Consider the following 22,160-nt stretch of genomic DNA (forward strand, 5'->3'; position numbering starts at 1 on the left):
CCTAAGCAACCAAATTGGCCCGGTTGCTAGGGAGGGTAGTCACATGGGGTAACTTCCTCGTGGTCGCGATTAGTGGTTCTCGCTCTCAATGGGGCGTGTGGTAAGTTGTGCGTGGATCGCGGAGAGTAGCATGAGCCTCCACATGCTGTGAGTCTCTGCGGTGTCATGCACGAGTCACGTGATAAGATGCGCGGATTGGCGGTCTGAGACCGTCAACTGAGACTTGTTCTCCGCCACCCGGATTGAGGTGAGTAACCGCGCCACCACGAGGACTGTCTAAGTAGTGGGAATTGGGCATTCTAAAGTGGGTGAAAAGGGGATAAAAAAATTACAAAATTTAGAAAATAGGCTAAAATATATGTATATTTAAATGTAATGGTAATGAGAGTATCATAATGACCATATTTTTTGCATTACAGTAACGAGAGTTTTACGGGTTAAAATGCGTGTAAATGTAATGGAAATAATGTCACAATGCACAAAATCTTCACGGCCCTAAAAATAGGCTTAATTTTCTATATGCAAAATATGTTTTTGTCATTGTTTGCTTTGATCACTCTTATGCACTCAAAAACGTTTTTTTTGTGCCTATTTTTAAGATTTACGTATTTCAATTTCATAACAAAATTCCATCAAATTATTTTGTGTACCTTTTTTTGTTTTTACAAAATAAAATAATACACTTAAAATATTTACTTTTGTATTTTATTTTGTTAAAGATTACATTCAATTTGATGGAATTTTGCTATGAGATTAAAATGCGTAAATCCTAAAATGATTTTTTTGAGTACATTCATCCTCTGGAAAATGACAGGATAAAAGTGCATTAAGATGAATTCATCAGTAAAGTGAAGTAAATATTTGCAGTTCACACTAAATGTTCTCCATTCATAAGCCTCACGAACATTAGGGATAGAAAAATTCATATTTAATTAATAGAGCACTGACATAAGAGAAAATAGACTGATAATTTCTACCAAAAACAGGGCATCACATTTTTATTACCTTTGATTCTTGGATGCATAATCAAAGTGAGACTATCTTTAAAAATGATCCATGTTTACTATGACACGACACTGACATTTATTTTTATATTTTTGAGCAGTATTCAGATTTGGCAAATGAAATTTCACTTTCATGTGCTTGTTATTTCAGTCACAGGGTGTGATTCAGTTTCACCTGCGGCTCGTTTCACTTATGCACGAACGCAATCCACGAAGGATAAATTAAATTAGGCCTCAAGGAAACAAATGATCACCTTCACCCACCTGCAGGCATGTTGCGTTATGAATCATGATAAATATGCATTAACTTTTGTAAATATACCCTGTTATCAGCATGTACCAGTTTAATATATTCTTCATATTTGGAGTACCTTTCTTCCTAAATGTCGCTGGAAAACACAAGAGGTGAAACACAGCAATAAAACGATTTCACGCTTCAGTATAGAGAACATTCAGCAATAATTTATTTCAGAATCTCAAAAACCAACACATTTCTCATCTGGAAAATTCAGTATCAGTTGCCAACAACACAGCTTTTGAAAAATGTTTTATACAAATTCTTAATAGAAAAAAGAATAAATTAACTGTGGAATTTGGTTATATTTATCCCGCCCAACAATTCCACTTTTTTCTACAACACCATTTTAATTGTGTCCTGTTATGTCTGAAATGAACTTATGAAACATGCTCTATTGTCAAGATGAAGTGAGAGACAGTTTAGTTACTAATGTTCTTCATTTTGCACGACTGGTATTAAAACTATTGACAACAGTAAGCAAAAGTCTACAGCTAGGAAACTAAAGCCGTAACTGGTCTTCCTGTAGCACCTGAACGTGTTGTTACTGTTTCCCAGCTTAGAGTGAAAAATAAAGACAGAAATAAAACAAATACTGATTTAAAAATCATCAAACGAATTTTAAAAGAACACAGTCAAGGTTTCCATAGTCCTGCCTATAAATGTTGATAAATGTGTTAGCTTTTTTAATATAAAAAGATTTACGTTATTGAGTACAGGTAGACAAGAGGAGTGAGTTCACGTTGGTCTACAAGGGTTCGGGGAGGTACGAGGTCAGAGTGAACTCTAAATGCGCGAGCGTGAGGTGCTTTTTTATGGAAAGGGCTGTTTTGAAACCATGTTTTAGGTTTAACATCAAGATGCACAGCGTGCACTGAACATGCACGAGAAGGGTGTTTTTATTGTAATTTTATGGCAGATAAAAAATTCTGATTTTTAATATTTATATATATATATATATATTTAAAGAGGCCGTTTATGGAGCAGGAATCAGATAACTGGGTGTTTCCTTTCATTTGGTAATGCGTGTTACTATTTGTGTTCTAACAGTAGTGTGATTTCAACCCTTTTGAATAAACACCTTTAATGAATGACAGTTATTAGTTGCATATTTTAATGCACAAAATACTGACTACAACTGTTTGACGTTTATTAAATTATGTTGATAATTAACGACAAAGGGTGTGCTTTCAACGACCTGTTTCTTAAGGTACTTTGTGTACACACTGTTTTGTATCTTGCAGAGTGTGTCATAAATGTGGTCTTCAAATGTATGGCTTGATGTTTTCGTCGGTCAAAAATGACCGAGGAGAGGGGCACCCATGGTTTCAGTTCAGATCTCGCTGATGGCATAAACATCTTGTTTTCTGAGCTTATGTTTTCACACTGGTGATGGCGGAGGTTTTTCTGCTTTTAAAACGAAGCACCTGCTCTATTCTCGTCACATTCTGAAATGCTTTTCTCTTGAAATTCTTCACATCATTTAGCCTGAAAAATTGTGTTGGTTTTAAATGGATGGTTCACTAGAAAATGATAATTCTGTCATTTACTCTCCTGCATTTTGTTCCAAATCTGTATGACTTTCCTTCTTCTGTGGAACACAAAAGGAAATGTTCTGCAGGATTTTGCTAGCCTACAGCTTAAGTCACCATTCACTTTCATTATATGGGAAAAAGATGCAATGAAAGTAAATGGTGAATGAGGCTAACATTCTGCCATACAGGTTTGGAACAACAACAACAACACAAGGTTGAGTAACGACTTTTTATTTTTGTGTGAACTCTCCTGTTAAATCTGTGCGCCTCATTATGTTATGCTCATCTGACTTTAAGGTTTTATAACCACGAGCATAATGTTATAATTGTTATATAGATGTAAGTATTATCCTGAATATTAAAAACACAGACAAACACACATAAAAACATAAAACCTATAAGGCCAAAATTGTTTGGTGTCCCAGGTAAGGTTCTGTGTTGTATGCTGCGTTCCATTCAATTTGGAAAGTCGGAATTTCCAACTTCCTACTTGGGAAAAGTGCAATGGAACGCCACTGGAAGTCGGACTTCCAATTTGGAAACTCAGATTTCGCCCAGATGCAGGTGCTTTACGTCATGCAAACAAGTAATTTTTGTCGTGTTTTCTTATAAAATTATCCAAACATTCTTAAAACAACAAAAATTGACTTGAGAAGATATTTTGCATTGTTTTCAAAGTAATCTAACAAAATGTAGTAATGTTTATGCCTGTAACAAGAAAAAATGACCAATGGCGTAAGAAAAAAAACTTGATTAAAAGAGAAAACATGTTTATTTTTCTTAACCCATTGGCAAATAGTTTTGTCTTATTTTAAGCAAAAACCCCACCAAATTTGGTTAATTTCTCTCAAACAACAACAACAACAACAAAAGAAACCCATAAAGATTTATCTTATATTATTTCATTTTTTTTTCTTGTTTTAAGGATGTTTAGATATTTTTACTGGAAAATAATCAAAAATACATAGAAAGTATATGACTTTTTGCAGTGTACCCAGGTTAAAGTACAAAGTTAATGATAAATATTCACTTTTAAGTAAATAAAAAGCATTAATGAGTAAAAGTTGCAACATTACATAATAATAAAACTTGTTTAGCAAATGTTTGCAGAGATAGGTGTGTGAAATATGGTAAATTATAATTGCACACAGCTTTATTTATCCTCTACAATTTGTTTGCTAAGAGAGGTAGCACTGCAGTTTTTTCTCTTTGTGTCATCTTCCGAGAATCAGACAATGGAATGCTGTTATGGTCGGAGATCGGAGATATCAAGAAGGAATACTGACTTTGAATGGAATTCAGCATTAGAGACGGCTTTACTGATGTATATGGAGAAGGACTATGGGGTTTGTAGTTTTTTGGGCTGTGACAGTTCTGCATACAGTGTGGGCTTACAGCAGGGCATTATGGGGTGTACAGTTAATCTGTGTACAGTACAGGATCAGAGCACCATGGCGGCAAGTTGCTGTAGATCGTTGAGTTTTTATGCGGCAAATACAGTACTTCACAGATTGGTCATTTAATGAGAGAGGGTCATGCTAACCAAGGCTAACCTCCATCTAACGTTTTCGATACGTTTTTATAGCTATGGCTTGATTGGCTTCTAAATGTTAGCAAATGAGGAATTGCCTGGACCACAAACAATGAACCCATTTTTGAACGATTTGAAAGACAATTCAACATTACCACATTTCCAAATACCTCGAAATTATGCACACTACCCTTCAAACATTTTAGAACACCAAGACATTTTTGTTTTTAAAAGAAATTGATGCTTCTGTTCGCCAAGGATGTTCTGCTAAAGCCTTTAGTAATGTTGCAAATTATTATTATTGTTTCAAATGAGTGTTTTATTTATTTTATACTTCAATATTTACCCATGTTAGCAAAGCCCCATTTTCAGCAGTCATTCCTCCAGTCCACTAAGAAAATACTGTCACCTAATCCTTAAGAAGCTCAGTGGTAAAGACGCTGGCTACCACCCTTGGAGTTCGCTAGTTCGAATCCCAGGGCGTGCTGAGTGACTCCAGCCAGGTCTCCTAAGCAACCAAATTGGCCCGGTTGCTAGGGAGGGTAGAGTTACTTGGGGTATCCTCCTTGTGATCGCTATAATATGGTTCGTTCTCGGTGGGGTGCGTGGTGAGTTGAGCGTGGATGCTGCAGTGGGTGGCGTGAACCCTCCACACACACTATGTCTCCGTGGCAACGCGCTCAACAAGCCACATGATAAGATGCGCGGGTTGGCGATCTCATATGCAGAGGCAACTGGGATTCGTCCTCTGTCACCCAGACTGAGGCGAATCACTACGTGACCACAAGGACTTAAAAGCACATTGGGAATTGGCCATCCCAAATTGAGAGAAAAGCTTTTCGTCTAGTTTTAGCAGTTAATAATGGTTGTGCTACTTAATGAAGCGTTTACATCGCGATGAAGTGTCTTTCCAGTTTCTGAGGTATTGAGTACAATCCCACTTCTTATGAGCTTCAATAGCTGTGTCTCGTTTCGAAGGCTGCGTGCTAGGTAGGACGCGTCCTTTGAAGGCTGCAGTATACCGAGCATCCTCCTTTAAACAAGTCTCATTTAAACGAGACGGCCTTCGTAGGATGAACGGAAACAGAACATGACAGCAAGCCACTCTTTAACAAGCGCGAGCGCTTCGAGTGTGAAGGGAACAAAGTCCCTTTAGAAGGGAATGCATGAGGTAAATTTTAGGAGAGTTATAATGATGTAAAGAGAAAAGAAAATAGATTTTACAGGTGTAGTTTTAGTCTAATACTTTATTTTAATTATATATTAATATAATTATACATATTATATACTCTGCACCCATCTACTGAGGTATTTCAACTTGGGAATTAATATCATACTTACGGGCAAATTGGCAAATTTTTTCCGACATTTCCGTTGAAGCAAAGAATTGTGGGTTGTAAGTGCCCACGAAGGATACACCTCATGCATCCTCCGAATTCCCGTGAAAGAAGGTTGCATTCGTAGGCTGCATTTGAAGTGTCCTACTCGCTTTTATGAAACGAGACAGCCTCGATGACGTATGCGGCTGACAAATGCGACCTCCGGAGGACGCAGCCTTCCAAACGAGACACAGGCAATTTTGTTTGAGATGAAGTCTATTCCATGCACGACCGACTTGAAAACATAAACCGGATCTAACCAGGATGGAGAAAGAAGCGGATGGCCCAGTTGCACAACAACAAGAAGACAAGTACATCAAAGTCTCTAGTTTGAGAAACAGACTCCTGAAAGGTCTTAAACTAGCTGCTTCATTGACCAGTACATGCAAAACACTTGCATTACTGCAAGAAGATTCTTTGAGGAACAGAAAGTTTGAAGACTACAGAATAAAAAACAAATAAAAAATACAAATAGTCGTTTGTAACATTATGAATGTCTTTACTGTAGTTCTTGGTCAGTTTAATGCATCCTTGGTGAACAAAAGCATTCTTAGTGTTATAAAACTTTTAAATGGAAGTGTGGTTATTAATGATAGTTATCATAATGTTCCATGGAGATCTACTTCAGATTTACATGCATCTTGTCATTTCGGTGGAATCCTTTTCACAATGTTGCATCTTTAATGATATTTTCAGGGTTAATCTTCAATTCCAGGAAGATCGGAGAAAAGCTTTCACCATTTAAATTCTTTATTCTTTCCACAAAATATTATAGAACATAAAACCAGAAAGTCCACAAAGAAAAGGACGAGGGGCTTATTTATAGTTCATGGTCCAATCAGAAGAGAGGCTGTAGAGTGAAGGCGGGGCTTGTGGTCACACTTCTTTTTTTAACAGAACTGAGAACATAAAGATCTTTACAAAGAAGATGGTTGACGACAAAGTAGTCCATCGGAATGTGTTTTTGTGCATGTCGTGTATGAGAGAGAACGCTGTTGATTCTCTGACGAATGTCTATTTGAGCATGTGTGTGCATGAGTTGGGGTTTATCTATAGTACAACGCTGACACATACATGCGTACATGAGAAGTCTCTCGTATGCGCGTCACTCCAGCGACGGATTAAACATTGAGGGCTTGTGCATACCGAGGAACTGGCTGCCAGCTAACTGGGTCAAAGTTCAAAGTCTAAGGGGGAGGGTCAGGAAAGGTCAAGCTCAGTTCAGTTCATTTAGACTCCATAGTTCATAAGCACTGTACTGCTGGATATACACAGAGAGAGACAGGAAATAGGTGAGGTGGTACTGGCTCCAGCCTTATGGGTTTTTATGAGTTGAGGTCCGGCCAATGGACAGGCCTGCCTTTAGAACACTCTCTTATTGAGAGAGGAATGAGGGATGAGGGTTCAGACGAGTGTTCCCGGCTTTGCCTTCTCATGTCCGTACCACTGTACGTCTGCTATCTCAGCACACAGAGGACTGCTCAGGAAACAACTATCGTTGAACGGCAATCTGCAATGAGAAACAGACGAAAGTGTTGGACATCTTTTTTTTAAATGAACAGGTACATTAATATAGACGATTTATAAAGCGGATAGTTCTGACACTTAATTGTGACTGGATGAGTTACATTCAAAGCTGTGGTAAAATGACACATTCTGTATTAATTCGCCAAGTTGCTACATGTCATGACAACCGTAATCGGGGGGGGGGGATTTTTCCCCTTTTTCTCCCAATTTGGAATGCCCAATTCCCAATGCGTTCTAAGTCCTGGTGGTCGCATAGTGATTTTGCCTCAGTCTGTGTGGCGGAAGACGAATCCCAGTTGCCTCCGCGTCTGAGACAGTCAACCTGCGCATCTTATCACGTGGCTTGTTGAGCGCGTTGCCACAGAGACATAGCGCGTGTGGAGGCTTTACGCCATCCACCGCGGCATCCGCACTCAATTCACCATGCGCCCCACCGAGAACAAACCACATTATAGCAACCACGAGGAGGTTACCCCATGTGACTCTACCCTCCCTAGCAACCGGGCCAATTTGGTTGCTTAGGAGACCTGGCTGGAGTCACTCAGCACGCCCTGGGATTCGAACTAGCGAACTAGCGAACTCCAGGGGTGGTAGCCAGCGTAATTTACCACTGAGCTACCCAGGCAATAAAAAACCCAATAAATGTAACTTTCATTGAATATTGGTGTCTTTAATCAAACTGCTGTTGCTGGCATTTTTTTTTTTTTTTTTTTACAACAATGAGCCACTCAAGTTTGTGCATTACTTTGATTTTACCATGGTTTACCATACTCAAACATTAGAGATTCTGCAGAACCATTTCTACCGAGGTAGCTAGCTATCTGTGCGGCTACTGACTGGCAGGACTGCTTTAGAGCAGTGTTTCTCAACTGATGGGTTCGGATAGGGTCACGGACAGCAGGGAAAGAACAATGCCAGGGATCTTCCTTCATTTCAATTTTTTCGGTGGCAGCCTAAGCTAAATTTCAGAGCGGCAAGGCAAATTTAATGACATTCACTGCACGTTCCGGCGCTTTATATGTGCTAAATATGCTTCTCATCTAAAGTGCGCATTTGCGATTGAAGCCTGGTTTTCGCACGAGTGCGCCACAGACAACAAAACTGATGCGACCCATTTGAATTCTAGTGAGAGTTTAGTTTAAAGTGCTGTGGAGGAAGTCAAACTTCTCGAACAGCCCTGACTGAAAAGAAACAACACTGAGACATGCGCCAAAATAAAGGTTTTCAAATTATACATCATCCCCCTACTAAAGTTAATCATGATTTTACAGAAGTAATAGTTACTGCTATATTTTCACAAAAATGCTACCTGCCTGGCCCAAAAAATAATTGCACATTTTAATATTTTGTTGGACCGCCTATAGCTTTGATTACAGCGTGCATTCGTTGTGGCATTGTTTCGACAACCTTATGCAACTTCATAAATACAAGATCTTGGCCAAAAATGTATGCAACTCTGGACGGAAATAAATGTTGTGACGTTGCATACCCTAATATTTCGTTGGACCGCCTATAGCTTTGATTACAGCGTGTATTCGTCGTGGCATTGTTTCGACAACCTTATGCAACGTCACAACATTTACTTCCGTCCAGAGTTGCGTACATTTTTTGGCCGAGATCTTGTATTGACGACGAGAGAGTCGAACCACTCTGTAAAGTCTTCTCCAGCACATCCCAAAGACTTTCAATGGGGTTAAGATCAGGACTCTGTGGTGGCCAATTCATGTGTGAAAATGATTCCTCATGCTCCCTGAACCGCCTGATGAATCTTGCCATTGTCGTCCTGGAATATACCCGTGCAGTCAGGGAAGAAAAAATCCATTGATGGGATAACCTGGTCATTCAGTACATTCAGGTAGTCAGCTGACTTCATTTTATTGCTGCATAACGTTGCTGAGCCTAGACCTGACCAACTGAAGCAACCCCAGATCATAACACTGAATCCAGAGGCTTGTACAGTGGGCACTATGCATGATGGGTGCATCGCTTCATGTGCTTCCCTTCTTACCCTGACGCGCCCATCGCTTTGGAATTGCCTGGACTCATCAGACCACATGGACATTCTCCATTGCTCCACAGTCCAATCTTTATGCTCCCTAGCAAACTGAAGTCATTTTTTCCGATTAGCCTCACTAACAAGTGGCTTTCTTGTGGCCACACAGCTGCTTAGTCCCAATCCTGTAAGTTCTCGTCCCATTGTGCATATTGAAATGCTCTTACTTTCACTATTAAACATAGCCGTGAGTTCTACTGTCGATTTTTTACGATGTGACTTCACCAAGAGTTTTAGTGATTTTTTTTTCGACCACATTTCTTCCACGAAGCTGACGGTTCACCACAATCCTTCCAGGATTTAATCATACGATGGACAGTTCTTAACCCAATTCCAGTGATTTCAGCAATCTCCATTGAGGTCTTCGTTTACTTGGCTTGATGCGTGCCAATAATTTGCCCCTTCTGAAACAGAGTAACATCTTTTCCACGACCACAGAATACGTCTTCTGACATGGTTGTTTAGGAAATGAGAAGCTGCACACTGCATCAGTTAGGGTTAAAAGAATTGTTGCCATCTGAAACATATTAATCACTGCAATAATGATCCAATCGTAGGCTCTTAAGTATCTGCTTATTTAAATCCAAATGGCAACCATTTTTTTGGCCAGGCAGTGTACATTAATTTGAATCTATTAGATCTCTTTTCTTTTTTCAACTGTGAAAGTTTCTTAATGTGTTTAGGCTACTTTTTTATAACAATTTTTTCAAAGAAAGACTAGCTATATTGACCTAACCACACTGATGAGGAGACAGCCATGGTCTTACCTGTGCTTATATAGCATTACATTGGAAATATAAGGGCAAGTACATAAAATGATTTAAAGTCTGAACCTCCAAGATTTATGGATAAATTATTGTCAAAGTTTTCCTCATGTGTAATACATGTTTTGTTTGAATGATGTTTGATATTAGGAAATAAACTGGAGTGGTGGTGGCGTAGTGGACTAAAGCACATAACTGGTAATCAGAAGGTTGCTGGTTCAATCCCCACAGCCACCACCATTGTATCCTTGAGCAAGACACTTAACTGCAGGTTGCTCCAGGGGGATTGTCCCTGTAATAAGTGCACTGTAAGTCACTTTGGATAAAAGCATCTGCCAAATGCATAAATGTAAACAGAATAGACTCTAGAGAATAGAAAACTAACTGTATCTTATTGACATCATCAATACAAATGTCATCACTTAAAAACTATACCAACCAGGAAATACCACCCAGGCTATATTAAATACAGGTTGGGTCTTTGTTGGGTCACAGCTTGATGTCCAATGTAAAATCTTGTCTCTAGTTGTGAACCACTGCTTTAAAGGAATGTTCCACATTCAAAACAACTTATGCTCAATCGACAGCATTCGTGGGATAATATTTTGCCTCAAAAAATAATTTTGACTTGCATTGTTCGACTCATTTATATATATATATATATATATATATATATATATATATATATATATATATATATATATATAACAAACCCCTTCAGGGTGATACCAGTCCTGATCACCATGTCGGGGTTTATTGTACGATAACAACTGGCTGACTGTACATTATCCCTTACATATACTGTATGTAAAAAACAAAACAAGCACAAATCACGGTTACAGTGAGACACTTACAATAGAAGTTTTATAAACATTAAAATACAGTTTCAAAAGTATAGTCGCAAGACGTAAACATTATATATGTTAAAATAAATTTAAAGTGATAAAATCAGGGATTTATTTGTATTCTTCATATTTAGTTTTATTGTAATATTTGAAAAAAACTTTACACAGATGCAGTTAGTAAGTGATTTTATCACACTATAGTCATTTCAAAACCTATATTGTTTATGTCTTGTGGCTATACTTTTAAAACAGTGAGTATTTTAACGTTTACGGATCGGCCCCATTGACTTCCATTGTAAATGTCTCACTGTAACTTAGCTTATTTTAAAATACACAAGTTGAAATAATGTTTTGTGATTATAAACATTATGCCACAAATGCTGTCAATTGAGCTTAACTTGTATTGAACCTGGAATATTCCTTTAAGTTATTTACATGCTGGACTTGTATAACGAAACACTGAGAAATGCAGAAATACAGAGTGGGACCAGTCCCGAACAAATAAAGACCCAGAGTTTTTAAAACAGTCCATCAAGATCCATATAAAAAGAGCAAGTTATCAAATGAGATGAAGTACTTTTCGTAAAGTGTTTGAGAAGTATTGAATTCAGTAAATTATCCAATAGCAGAAATTCTTTCTTTATTTATTTTTTCAGTGAATTGAAATGAAAATAAAAATGTTATCATGATATAAACCGTTATCATGACATCAAAATTACTCATACTATGATATAAGATTTTGGCCATGCCACTCATCCCAATAACAACATTTTAACCCTTGTGCGTCAATAAAAAAAAAGTTACTTAGTGGTCCTTCGTGGACAAAAATGTCCGTGTCAAAAAACTACCATAAAAATATTATATATTAATATTATTTTCCACTTTCAATGAGTTAATTTTTTAACCAACATCAGTCCTGATCATAACTACCAAATATTCATTCATTTTCAGGATTTTAACCCTTTAAATGCCAGTTTGTTTACATAATGCCACTGTCGTTTTTCACACACACACACACACACACGCACACACACATTTCTCAATACACACATACAAAACACACTCTGACATCCATACCAACACACACACACACAATTTTATCTGCATCATTTATTCAGTTGGCCTGCAGTGCTCTATAATATAGCAAACAGAGAATAGGGGAAAAGCATGTATTTGCTCCATAGGCTAAACATGAGAAATGGCGCCATCTGGTGAAAAAGAAAAAATTTTTGAAGCCAGGGCTCCTGAATGAAATCATAATATTATAGAATTCATGATTTTATGCTTTTATGGCACTGGGATCAAATATTGCAGTTTTAATGGGTTTCAATGGGGACATTTTTGTCCCGAAGGTCCTGAGTGTAACTATTTTGTGTACACAGTGTATTATAGATGTATTACAGGAACTGAGGTTGAAATATCAAAATTCCCCCAAAATACACACCTTTGGCAAAATGTATGCCGTTGGCATTATCACAGCCAAAATGATCGAAAAAACAAAAATGAAAAAGTCAAAAATGCCCCAAAGGTCACACCAGGGTTAAACATTTTTACTCATTTTAACTAACAAATTCAGTTAAATTTAGCACACAAGAAAATGACAACAAAGCGCAATCAAAAAAGGTGAAGGAGTGAAGAAGTGAGATACAGGACATGCAGAGAGATACAAAGAGAGAGAGAGAGAGAGAGAGAGAGAGTACCTCTCTACTGGTCAGTGCTTTGGTGAGAGGAAGAGCGGTCTTCAGTAGGAGAACTTTCAGTTGCATCACTGCCCCGAGAAAACACACACACATTCAAGCAGAGGTGGATTAGTGAGACAGAGAGAGAGAAAGAGAGACAGAGGTTAGCATTTGTGGGTAGCAGTGATCAGTTAATGTAAAGTGAGTTTAAAATTAAAGTGAACAACACACACAAACACACACACAGCATTGGGTACAGTTAGGTGAACCTCTAAACCAAGAGAATTTTCTCCAGAGTCCAAACTTTGACCAACATCCTGTTCTTTGAAATAACATCCCACTTACAAAAAAAACAAAGCTGTATAATCTCAAAGACAAGCAAACACATGCTATCTTAGAGAACCAAGGACAGCAAAACAAAAAGCTGAAAATGATTTTATGTAGCTATAAACTTTGTGTTTGTGTAGTTAAGTTGGTCAAAGTTTAATGCATGGAGAATTGTATTCGCACCAGTTAACGAATGCTTTAGTGATGAAGCACCAGCACTGAATACTTGTGTTATATAGAGTTTGTGACATAACTACTATTAACTCTAACAATCTAGTGAGATGTTGTTGTTTAGATTGACTAATTAGATCTAGCTCTTAACTAATTTTTTTGTTAGTCCATCTACATGTTTCTAGAAACTCTTTCAAAACTAAAATACAGTTTCTAGGTGCTACTATGTCATCTAAGGGGCAGATGGAAGTACTTTCTCTTACCCGCTCTGCCAGTTGAGGATGTGTTGTGGGCTACAAGGTGGAGTAGCTGCAAGGTCACTACAGGGCGTTCCACTCCTCTGACTGTGTGGAGATGCAGCTAAAACAAACACATACATTATTATTATTATTACACACTAACGCATACAGTAGAGCTACAAACACATATTCATATACATGAGGTTCATGTGTCAGAGATAAAGCTGACTGCTCATTGCTATCACCCTCTTGACAGTGTGAGAGAGCTCCTGGAAGAGGTTTGGATCTCTGAGTGTTTCTGCCACCCAGAAAGAGGCGATAATCCCCCTACACACACCCACACACTGACAGCCTCCACACACACACACCTGTCACCAAAGAACTTAAGTGGACAAATAAGAGAGGTCTGAGAGATGCTGAATCAGTGCAGTACGGACATTTCAGAGTAGCATATACTGGCTGTAGCATTGTTTTCGGAAAAGCCAGTATTTCAACTTAGCATATTTCCTAAATCTCTGATAACATATTATGATAATAATACAAGAATATGTACACAAAAAAAGAATGTACAGACAGACAGAGAAGACATAATATTTAATGTGACGTAAATGAAAAACAAGGCTGTGAGAAACAGTTTGGAAACACAGTCTGGAAACCTGTCAGTGTCAAATTAAATAGGTTGTTTACCATACTAAAGCACTGATTTACTAAGCGTTTAAAATGGGTACTCCAGTCCAAATTCATAATATTGGAGAGAGTTGTCTCCCCCGCCCCCTCCTCCCCAGACTCGAAGCTCACACGGGTTGCCAGTTTGAGGACACGCAACAGGAATGAGCAAACTGACAATGGCAAGCGATGAGCCTTACACTCATGTATAATGTATACGTTTGCAATGTTTTTATTGTTTGCAAATTATAAACCAGCTCATGTGGATTTTTTAAAACTCTGTCAATGTTAGCTAGATGTATTGCTAGCTTCCATGGCTGCAGTGCGCTGTGTTTGCCCGCTAACTTGTTTCAAATCTGGCAACCCGGTGGGCGGGATCACACAGGCCAAAACACAAACAGAAATTCCGGCCCAGAACGGACATTTCAGAGTAGTATATACTGGCTGTAGCATTGTTTTCGGAGAAGCCAGTATTTCAACTTAGCATGTTTCCTAAATCTCTGATAACATATTATGATAATTTTATGCTTTAGTACAGTAATTATATTACATATTGCTCCTTTAAAGGGATATTCCGGGTTCAATACAAGTTAAGCTCAATCGACAGCATTTGTGGCATAATGCTGATTACCACAAAAAATAATTTCGTACACTAGAGACTGACACTAGGGGCTGTAGCCTTTAGCCTCCTCATTAGCGCACCCACCTCCCATGCCAGAGATGCCGTTTCAAATCCCGCTCGGAGCAAGTCGAGCAGGTCCGGTTACAGTGGTGCCGTGACCCGGATGGGAGTGAGGTTTAGGGGAGTGAGTGTAACGGGAGCCAGCTGGTGTGTTATAACTGTGCGGTATGTGGAAACCTCACTCCCCTGGCCTCAAGAGGTGCACTAGTGACTGACACTAGGGGCTTTAGCCTCCTCATTAGCACACCCGCCTCCCATGCCAGAGACGCCGGTTCGAATCCCGCTCGGAACAGGTCGAGCAGGACTGGTTTAACACAGGAGAGAACCAGCACTCGCTGCTCATTTTGCGAAAGCCAGACACACTTGTTCAGCGTACTGGCACTGGACGCAATATTTGACTTTTAAAAATAATGTTTAAAACATTAAATTACAACATAAATAAGTTAGTAGGTCAGCACTGACCTTTTTTTGCGCATGCTATCAAAGTTGAACATCTTTTTATACATGCAAACCTTGTGTAAATCAGGGCCTAAGGGTCTATTAAGTCACTTTTTTTTTTTTTTTTTGCACATTGCATATATGTGTGTAACCTGCTGACCTGGTGACCCCTTTACTAGTGTTCCTATCCGTCCCCCACGTCCGTCTGAGGCATTGGAGCTAGTGTGCGTGATGCTTCTGTGCTCCTTCAGCGATCCAGACGAGCGCTGATACCAGCATCTCAGTTCCTCTGACACTGCTGTCCGCCCCCCTCCTCCCCCCTCCCTGCCCAGAGATGGAGTCCTCACAATCTGTGAACGAGAAGGAGTCAACCTCCCGCTGCTCCCGCCCGCTTCCCCGTCTTCTCCGGAGCCCCACCCCTCCTTATAAAGGCCCCCGGCCGTGTAGGAGTTGGAGGTCTTAAACTGCGCCTTGACGCTGTAGTGCCCCTCCTGGTCGTTCTCCAGGCTGCGGACCACCACGGCGTTGGGGCTGCTGCCCTCTGTGTAAAGTGGGTACTCTTTGATTCGGTACTGCGATGAGGGCTGGCTTTGACTGTGGAGGTACACGCCCTGGTGACTGCCGCACACGCTTCCGTGAGTGCCTCCATTGCGGGCCGCCAGATTGGGCATGCTGCCGGAGCTGGAAGCACCCAGGTGCCCGGCGGATTTGTGCCGTTGCCGCTGGCGCTGCCGGGCTTTAGAGGGTGAGTCCTCGGCTAGCGTGCAGTAGTTGGGGTTGGAAGTGGACGAGGGGTAGTAATGTTCCGAGCTGGAGTGGCTGGTGCAGGACGAGCAGTCGTCAGGGACCATTGAGCCATTACTTCCTGTCCTCTGTGGACCCGACAGGAAGAGGTCAGGGCTAAGTCCTGCTTCTGTGTCTGCCTCCAAAGAGAGCAGCTTCCCCTGAGATTCCAGACTGGAACTTCGCCCACGGAAGGGCTGAGTTAGACTGAGAAAGAGAAGAAAACCGAATTTTAGCACATGATTTTATTTTTAAATGTTATGTTGAAAAATAAATGAATTTACGATACATAAAAAACATACAGTATAATGTCAATAAAATATGCTATTTTTTTGTTTTTATTGTTTTTATAAGGAATGTTCCTGATTCAATACAAGTTAAGCTTAATTGACAGCCTTTGTTGCACAATGTTGGTTACCACGAAAAACAGATACAGTACAATTACGTTACAATTAAGTGCCTCGGTCGTGAATGGTGCCAGTCCATAAACATTAAAATACACACTGTTTCAAAAGTAAAGCCACAAGACATAAACATTATTCATGTTAACATGATTGTAGTGGGATTTACTAGCGTTACTCCGTTTAGCAGATTTTCAGGTTTACTGGTGTTACGTCATCATTACAGCAAAGTAATACAGTAATATTGGATATAACTTTACACAGATTAGGTTAGTAAGCAATTTTATCACACTAAAATCATGTTAACATGTGCAATGTTTACGTCTTGTGGCTATACATTGGAAGCAGTGTGAACTGGCCCCATTCACTTCCATTGTAAGCGTCTTACTGTAACCCAGATTTGTATACATTTTTTTCTACATAACCGGGGACTTCTACAAAACCAATGCTGTTGACTGAGCTTAACGTGCATTGAACCTGGAACACTCCTTCTAAATAGACAAACAGATACTAAAACAATAGATTATGTTGGCATGTTAACAGCAGAGGACATTAGAGAAAGTGTGTGTGGCAGCACCTGGCCGAGTGGACGTAGCTCCGTGTTCTCATGTCAGGAGTGGAGGGCATGCTGGATTGGCTGTTCCAGTGAGGGAGGGAGCGCACAGGGCTGTTCTGAAGAGAGTTACTCCCACCCGCTTCACAGCTGCCTGTGCTCGGGAACCGCCTGTGACTGCTGCAGAAAGACAGAGAATAATAAACTGGTCATCTAATTAATTCACGTTACACGTAAGGTAGATTCACACGCAAAAACATAAAAACATTATGTTGCAGGCAGGTTTTAAGACTCTGTGTGACAGGTTCCACTGGGCTGGCATGTGTTAGAATCATGTTCATTGTGAATAGGCCTTATGCAATGTGTCTACTCATGCTTTAACATAGTGCAGGAGAAGTGGTTGCTGATTCGTCCATACCTGGAGTGGGAGGAACGTTTCTTCACCCTTTCATAGGGTTCGTCTAATGAGCTTTCGCTCCACATGCGCGGTTTGATGGGAGACTTGTCATAGTCGCTGCGCTGGTAGTGCAGGTGTCGCAGTCCGTCCAGGGACTGTGGTGGAGGAGGCCGGCTGTGGGTGGGGGGTCGGGGTGGGAGGCCTTTATGTGGGGAGGCAGCCGGCGAGAACGTGGGGGTTCCTGTCACCTGGGGGTCATCTGGAGAACAGAGAGGGAGAGGAAGTGAAGTTTAAGGTATAGATGAATATATGACTGTAGCCAGGCGCAAGTTTCCAGTATCAAGAAAACTGTCTGGTCTCACTAAAAGTGAAATACTGCTTGAATGGGACATAATCACAGGCAATCAGAACATGTTTCATGTGTAATATGATTAGTAGAGCAGGATTCTGGTGCATTAAGATTTCATTGTGGGTGGGGCTACGCAGCATAACAAAACAAAAATAGAAATCACATGACAAACTAAATGTCTTATTGCTTGTGGCAGTTGTGGCTGGTGAGGTCAACAACTCACTGCAGGAAAAAAATCTGATTTTTTTTTCTCGAATCGGATTGTTTTAGACTGACTGTTCAAACTGCAGGTTATACATGGATACATCTGATGTGTTTTAGTTCAGACTGCAGTCGCATTTGCTAGCACGTCCACATTAGTTGTCACAGTAATGATGCAAACTTGTGTATAGGGCTGGGCATTGATACAGATTTCCAGATTTGATTTGATTCTGATTTCGATTTGCTTCGATATTGATTCATATGTGTATATTTATTTTACAATGTCTATTTTGCTTACTTTCTCTCTCAGCTAATGCTCTTTATTATAAAGGAACATTCTAGGAAACCCTTCTAGGTACAATTAGAAAATATTAAATTATACAAAAAAATTTTGAGCATTCGTTTTTCATCATATGTCACATTTTAACTTTTGAAAAAAGTTCAAATTCAGTCTGCACATATATATATATATAAATGCAAATGCAGCACTTTCAAAACATTTACTGATGAAACAGACTGAATTTATTCCAACAATAAACATATTCAAATTGCATATATTATGCTGCATATATGTTTATCATTGACTTGCATAATGTGTACTGTTTACAATATTTACATTGACATGGAGAACAAATGCAAAATCGGTCCTGTCTCTTTAAGAAAACCGGCATCAGCCAGTGCGTGCATATAAACAAGGGAGGACGTGCATGGTGTCTTTAGTGCATTCATGTGTGATTACAATTAAACGTTTATTTTGTTGTTTTTAATCACCAACTGGCTATAAAAAAACAGAAAGGGTATTAAAAGAGATTTATTCAGTGACAAATGGATTACGTGGATCTTGTCTTTGGACACACAGAACAAGTCAAACCAAACTTTTACACACAATGAAAGGGTCTCTGTGTTAAACGTCTTCGCCACAATACTATATAACCTGCAGCAGTGCTTAATGCATCGCATCATTAAACAAGACAAACGTTATATCAATATATGCATCAAACTCACTCAGAATGCCGACACGGTTTTCCACGCATCATTTTATTAGGCCATATCTATGTACAGTTGAAGTCAGAAGTTTACATACACATAGGTTGAAGTCATTAAAACTCATTTTTTAACCACTCCACAGATTTCATATTAGCAAACTATAGTTTTGGCAAATCTACTTTGTGCTTGACATGAGTAATTTTTCCAACAATTTTTTACAGACAGATTGTTTCACTTTTAATTGACTATATCACAATTCCAGTGGGTCAGAAGTTTACATGCACTAAGTTAACTGTGCCTTTAAGCAGCTTGGAAAATTCCAGAAAATGATGTCAAGCCTTCAGACAATTAGTCAATTAGCTTCTGATAGGAGGTGTACTGAATTGGAGGTGTACCTGTGGATGTATTTTAAGGCCTATCTTCAAACTCAGTGCCTCTTTGCTTGACATCATGGGAAAAGCAATAGAAATCAGCCAAGACCTCAGAAAAAAAAAGTGTGGACCTCAACAAGTCTGGTTCATCCTTAGGAGCAATTTCCAAACACCTGAAGGTACCATGTTTATCTGTACAAACAATAGTACTCAAGTATAAACACCATGGGACCACGCAGCCATCACACCGCTCAGGAAGGAGACTCATTCTGTCTCCTAGAGATGTACGTAGTTAGGTGAAAAAAGTGCAAATCAATCCCAGAACAACAGCAAAGGACCTTGTGAAGATGCTGGAGGAAACAGGTAGACGAGTATCTATATCCACAGTAAAACAAGTCCTATATCGACATAACCTGAAAGGCTGCTCAGCAATGAAGAAGCCACTGCTCCAAAACCACCATAAAAACACAGACTACAGTTTGAAAGTGCACATGGGGACAAAGATTAGACCTCTGGTCCTAATGAAACAAGTATGGAACTGTTTAGCCATAATATCCATCATTATGTTTGGAGGAAAAAGTGTGAGTCTTGCAAGCCGAAGAACACCATCTCAATCGTGAAGTATGGGAGTGGCATGTTGTGGGGGTGCTTTGCTGCAGGAGGAACTGGTGCACTTCACAAAATAGATGGCATCATGAGGAAGGAAAATGATGTGGATATATTGAAGCAACATCTCTAGACATCAGCCAGGAAGTTAAAGCTCGGTCGCAAATGGGTCTTCCAAATGGACAATGACCCCAAGCATACCTCCAAAGTTGTGGAAAAATGGCTTAAGGACAACAAAGTCAAGGTATTGGAGTGGCCATCACAAAGCCCTGACCTCAATCTGAAAAAGTGTGAGCAGGCAAGGAGGCCTACAAACCAGACTCAGTTACACCAGTTCTGTCTGGAGGAATGGGCCAAAATTCCAGCAACTTATAGTGAGAAGCTTGTGGAAGGATACCCAAAACGTTTGACCCAGGTTAAACAATTTAAAGGCAATGCTACCAAATACTAACAAAGTGTATGTAAACTTCTGACCCACTGCGAATGTGATGAAAGTAAATAAATCATTCTCTCTACTATTATTCTGATATTTCACATTCTTAAAATAAAGTAGTGATCCTAACTGACCTAAGACATTTCTACGATTAAACGTCATGAATTGTGAAAAACTGAGTTTAAATGTATTTGGCTAAGGTGTATGTAAACTCCTGACTTCAACTGTATGTGGTTACAGACAAATGATACAGAACAGTAAAATCTATCACAGAAATGTTTAACTTCTCCGTCTTGCCTGCACTCGAGTCCAGTATCTCACACTCACCCAGCCTGGAGACGGATGACATAAACTCCTTTGTCTTCACTCTCATTGGTAGTCACTCGCGAATGTCGCTCGTCATTTGCATAAAGTTGAAATAGTCCCAACATGCCTTGTCGATCCCCATGGCGATCTCTATCGCCAACGGTCGCGACAGCTCGTGTCGCCTGAAGCCGCTGCGCTCTCATTGAAACTGAATGGGATTGTGTTGCTTTGTCGAGCGATGACGCTTGCGGTGTGAATGGGGCTTTAAAGTGTCAGACAGCGAGACTCTCGAAGACGACCCCCGTCCTGTATTGAAGCGCTCAAAATGCTCAAGCGTCCCATATTCGGGTGAGACATTCAGTACCTTATTGTGTTGTGGTGGCTTGCAGCTGGTGTGTGTTACTGCACTGTAGCGCTTCTCTTTGGGTGGGTAAAGCCAATGTCTGTATTATTGTAAAAGAAGTTTGCACTGCTTTGACTGCTCTGTGACATATACATGAAACATGGGTGCGTTCCATTCAGAAGTGATCATCCCTATACCCTATTCCCCTCATTGACTTTATCTTCCACTGTCAGAGGGCTGAAAGGTGTAATAAAACATCAATCTGAACTCATTTTAAGTCTTTTTTTTTATCATAAAAAAATGTCTTGTAACGATCCTATAGCGTGGCCATCATTATTGTTTTCCCTTTGAAGTGCCCTACGCAGTATACAGTGTGTCTTCTTGTTGCAACACCTGCTGAAACAACCCGTCGCGCACAACGACTTATGAAAAAACAGCAACATGCGATCTGACACTCCAGACTAAGACGCATTAACAAAAATCAGATTTTAATTGGATTCCAAACCACCTATGAATGTGGTTTGGATCAGGCAAGAAAAAACCAGATTGCATGTGTTTTTGTCCTGTTCAGACTACAAAAACTATATTTTTATAGCTTTTATAGCTTGTTGCTTTATTGCGTTGTGCCTTATTAACACATGATGTTAGTATCTGTTCAGGTTGAAGTCCAAAAACCTGTAAGAGAATTCACCATGGTACCCTCGGGATTTTCCTATGGGTTTAATAATGGCAGTTTTGGATTTATGAGCAAAATAAGGTCTGTGGTAAACTGATACATGGATGATTTGTTCTACAACATAAATTACACACCTCAAACGTGGATTCTGAAGTCGTAATGAAGCAACATACTTAAAAAAAAATTTTTTTAAATGGCAGCTTCATCATTCACGTTTAAAATATGAAAGGATGTCATTTATGTTGTAAAACAAAATGTCCAAGTATCTTAAAGTAATGTTTACCACAGACCTTATTTTACTTAGAAATCCAAAGCTGCCATTATAAAACCCATAGGAAATTCCAGAGGAAACCAGAGGCAAATTCTCACAAACTGACGTCATGGCTGAACAGCTCTATTGTAAGTCCCCATTTAGATAGCAAGGTAAATGTATGTGTGAATTGTCTGAGTGTGTATAAACTCACCATCATCCAGCACCAGGCCATCAGAGAGTGAGCTGTCCTCTGAGCCGATATTCGCTTCTGTGGAACAAAAGACACTAAGAACAAAAAACAAACTCTTCCCTTCGACATCATGCACAGACCAATACAGAAAACGTGAGTATGAACACATGACTGTG

At 39.7% G+C, this 22,160-nt stretch overlaps 1 protein-coding gene across 9 annotated transcripts in view; it reads right to left on the reverse strand.

The window, feature by feature from the left end:
* Nucleotides 1-1,444: 1,444 nt before the first annotated feature.
* The window catches only part of LOC127416677 (FERM domain-containing protein 4A-like), a 232,445-nt gene continuing 211,729 nt past the window's right edge, over nucleotides 1,445-22,160 (reverse strand). For 7 of the 9 annotated variants that reach the window (XM_051656166.1, XM_051656167.1, XM_051656163.1 and 4 more), the window contains exons 18-23: nucleotides 22,006-22,062; nucleotides 17,291-17,528; nucleotides 16,897-17,052; nucleotides 15,296-16,125; nucleotides 13,374-13,470; nucleotides 1,445-7,254 (exon numbers count right to left, since the gene is read on the reverse strand). In XM_051656166.1, the coding sequence (XP_051512126.1) occupies nucleotides 7,149-7,254; nucleotides 13,374-13,470; nucleotides 15,296-16,125; nucleotides 16,897-17,052; nucleotides 17,291-17,528; nucleotides 22,006-22,062 (1,484 nt within the window). In that variant the 3' untranslated portion in view covers nucleotides 1,445-7,148. Of the gene's footprint in view, nucleotides 7,255-12,633; nucleotides 12,702-13,373; nucleotides 13,471-15,295; nucleotides 16,126-16,896; nucleotides 17,053-17,290; nucleotides 17,529-22,005; nucleotides 22,063-22,160 lie in introns of all 9 variants that reach the window. The other 2 variants (XM_051656165.1, XM_051656164.1) reach the window with 1 other exon arrangement.

Source organism: Myxocyprinus asiaticus, chromosome 26, assembly GCF_019703515.2.
Source record: "Myxocyprinus asiaticus isolate MX2 ecotype Aquarium Trade chromosome 26, UBuf_Myxa_2, whole genome shotgun sequence".
Taxonomy (NCBI): Eukaryota; Metazoa; Chordata; class Actinopteri; order Cypriniformes; family Catostomidae; genus Myxocyprinus; species Myxocyprinus asiaticus.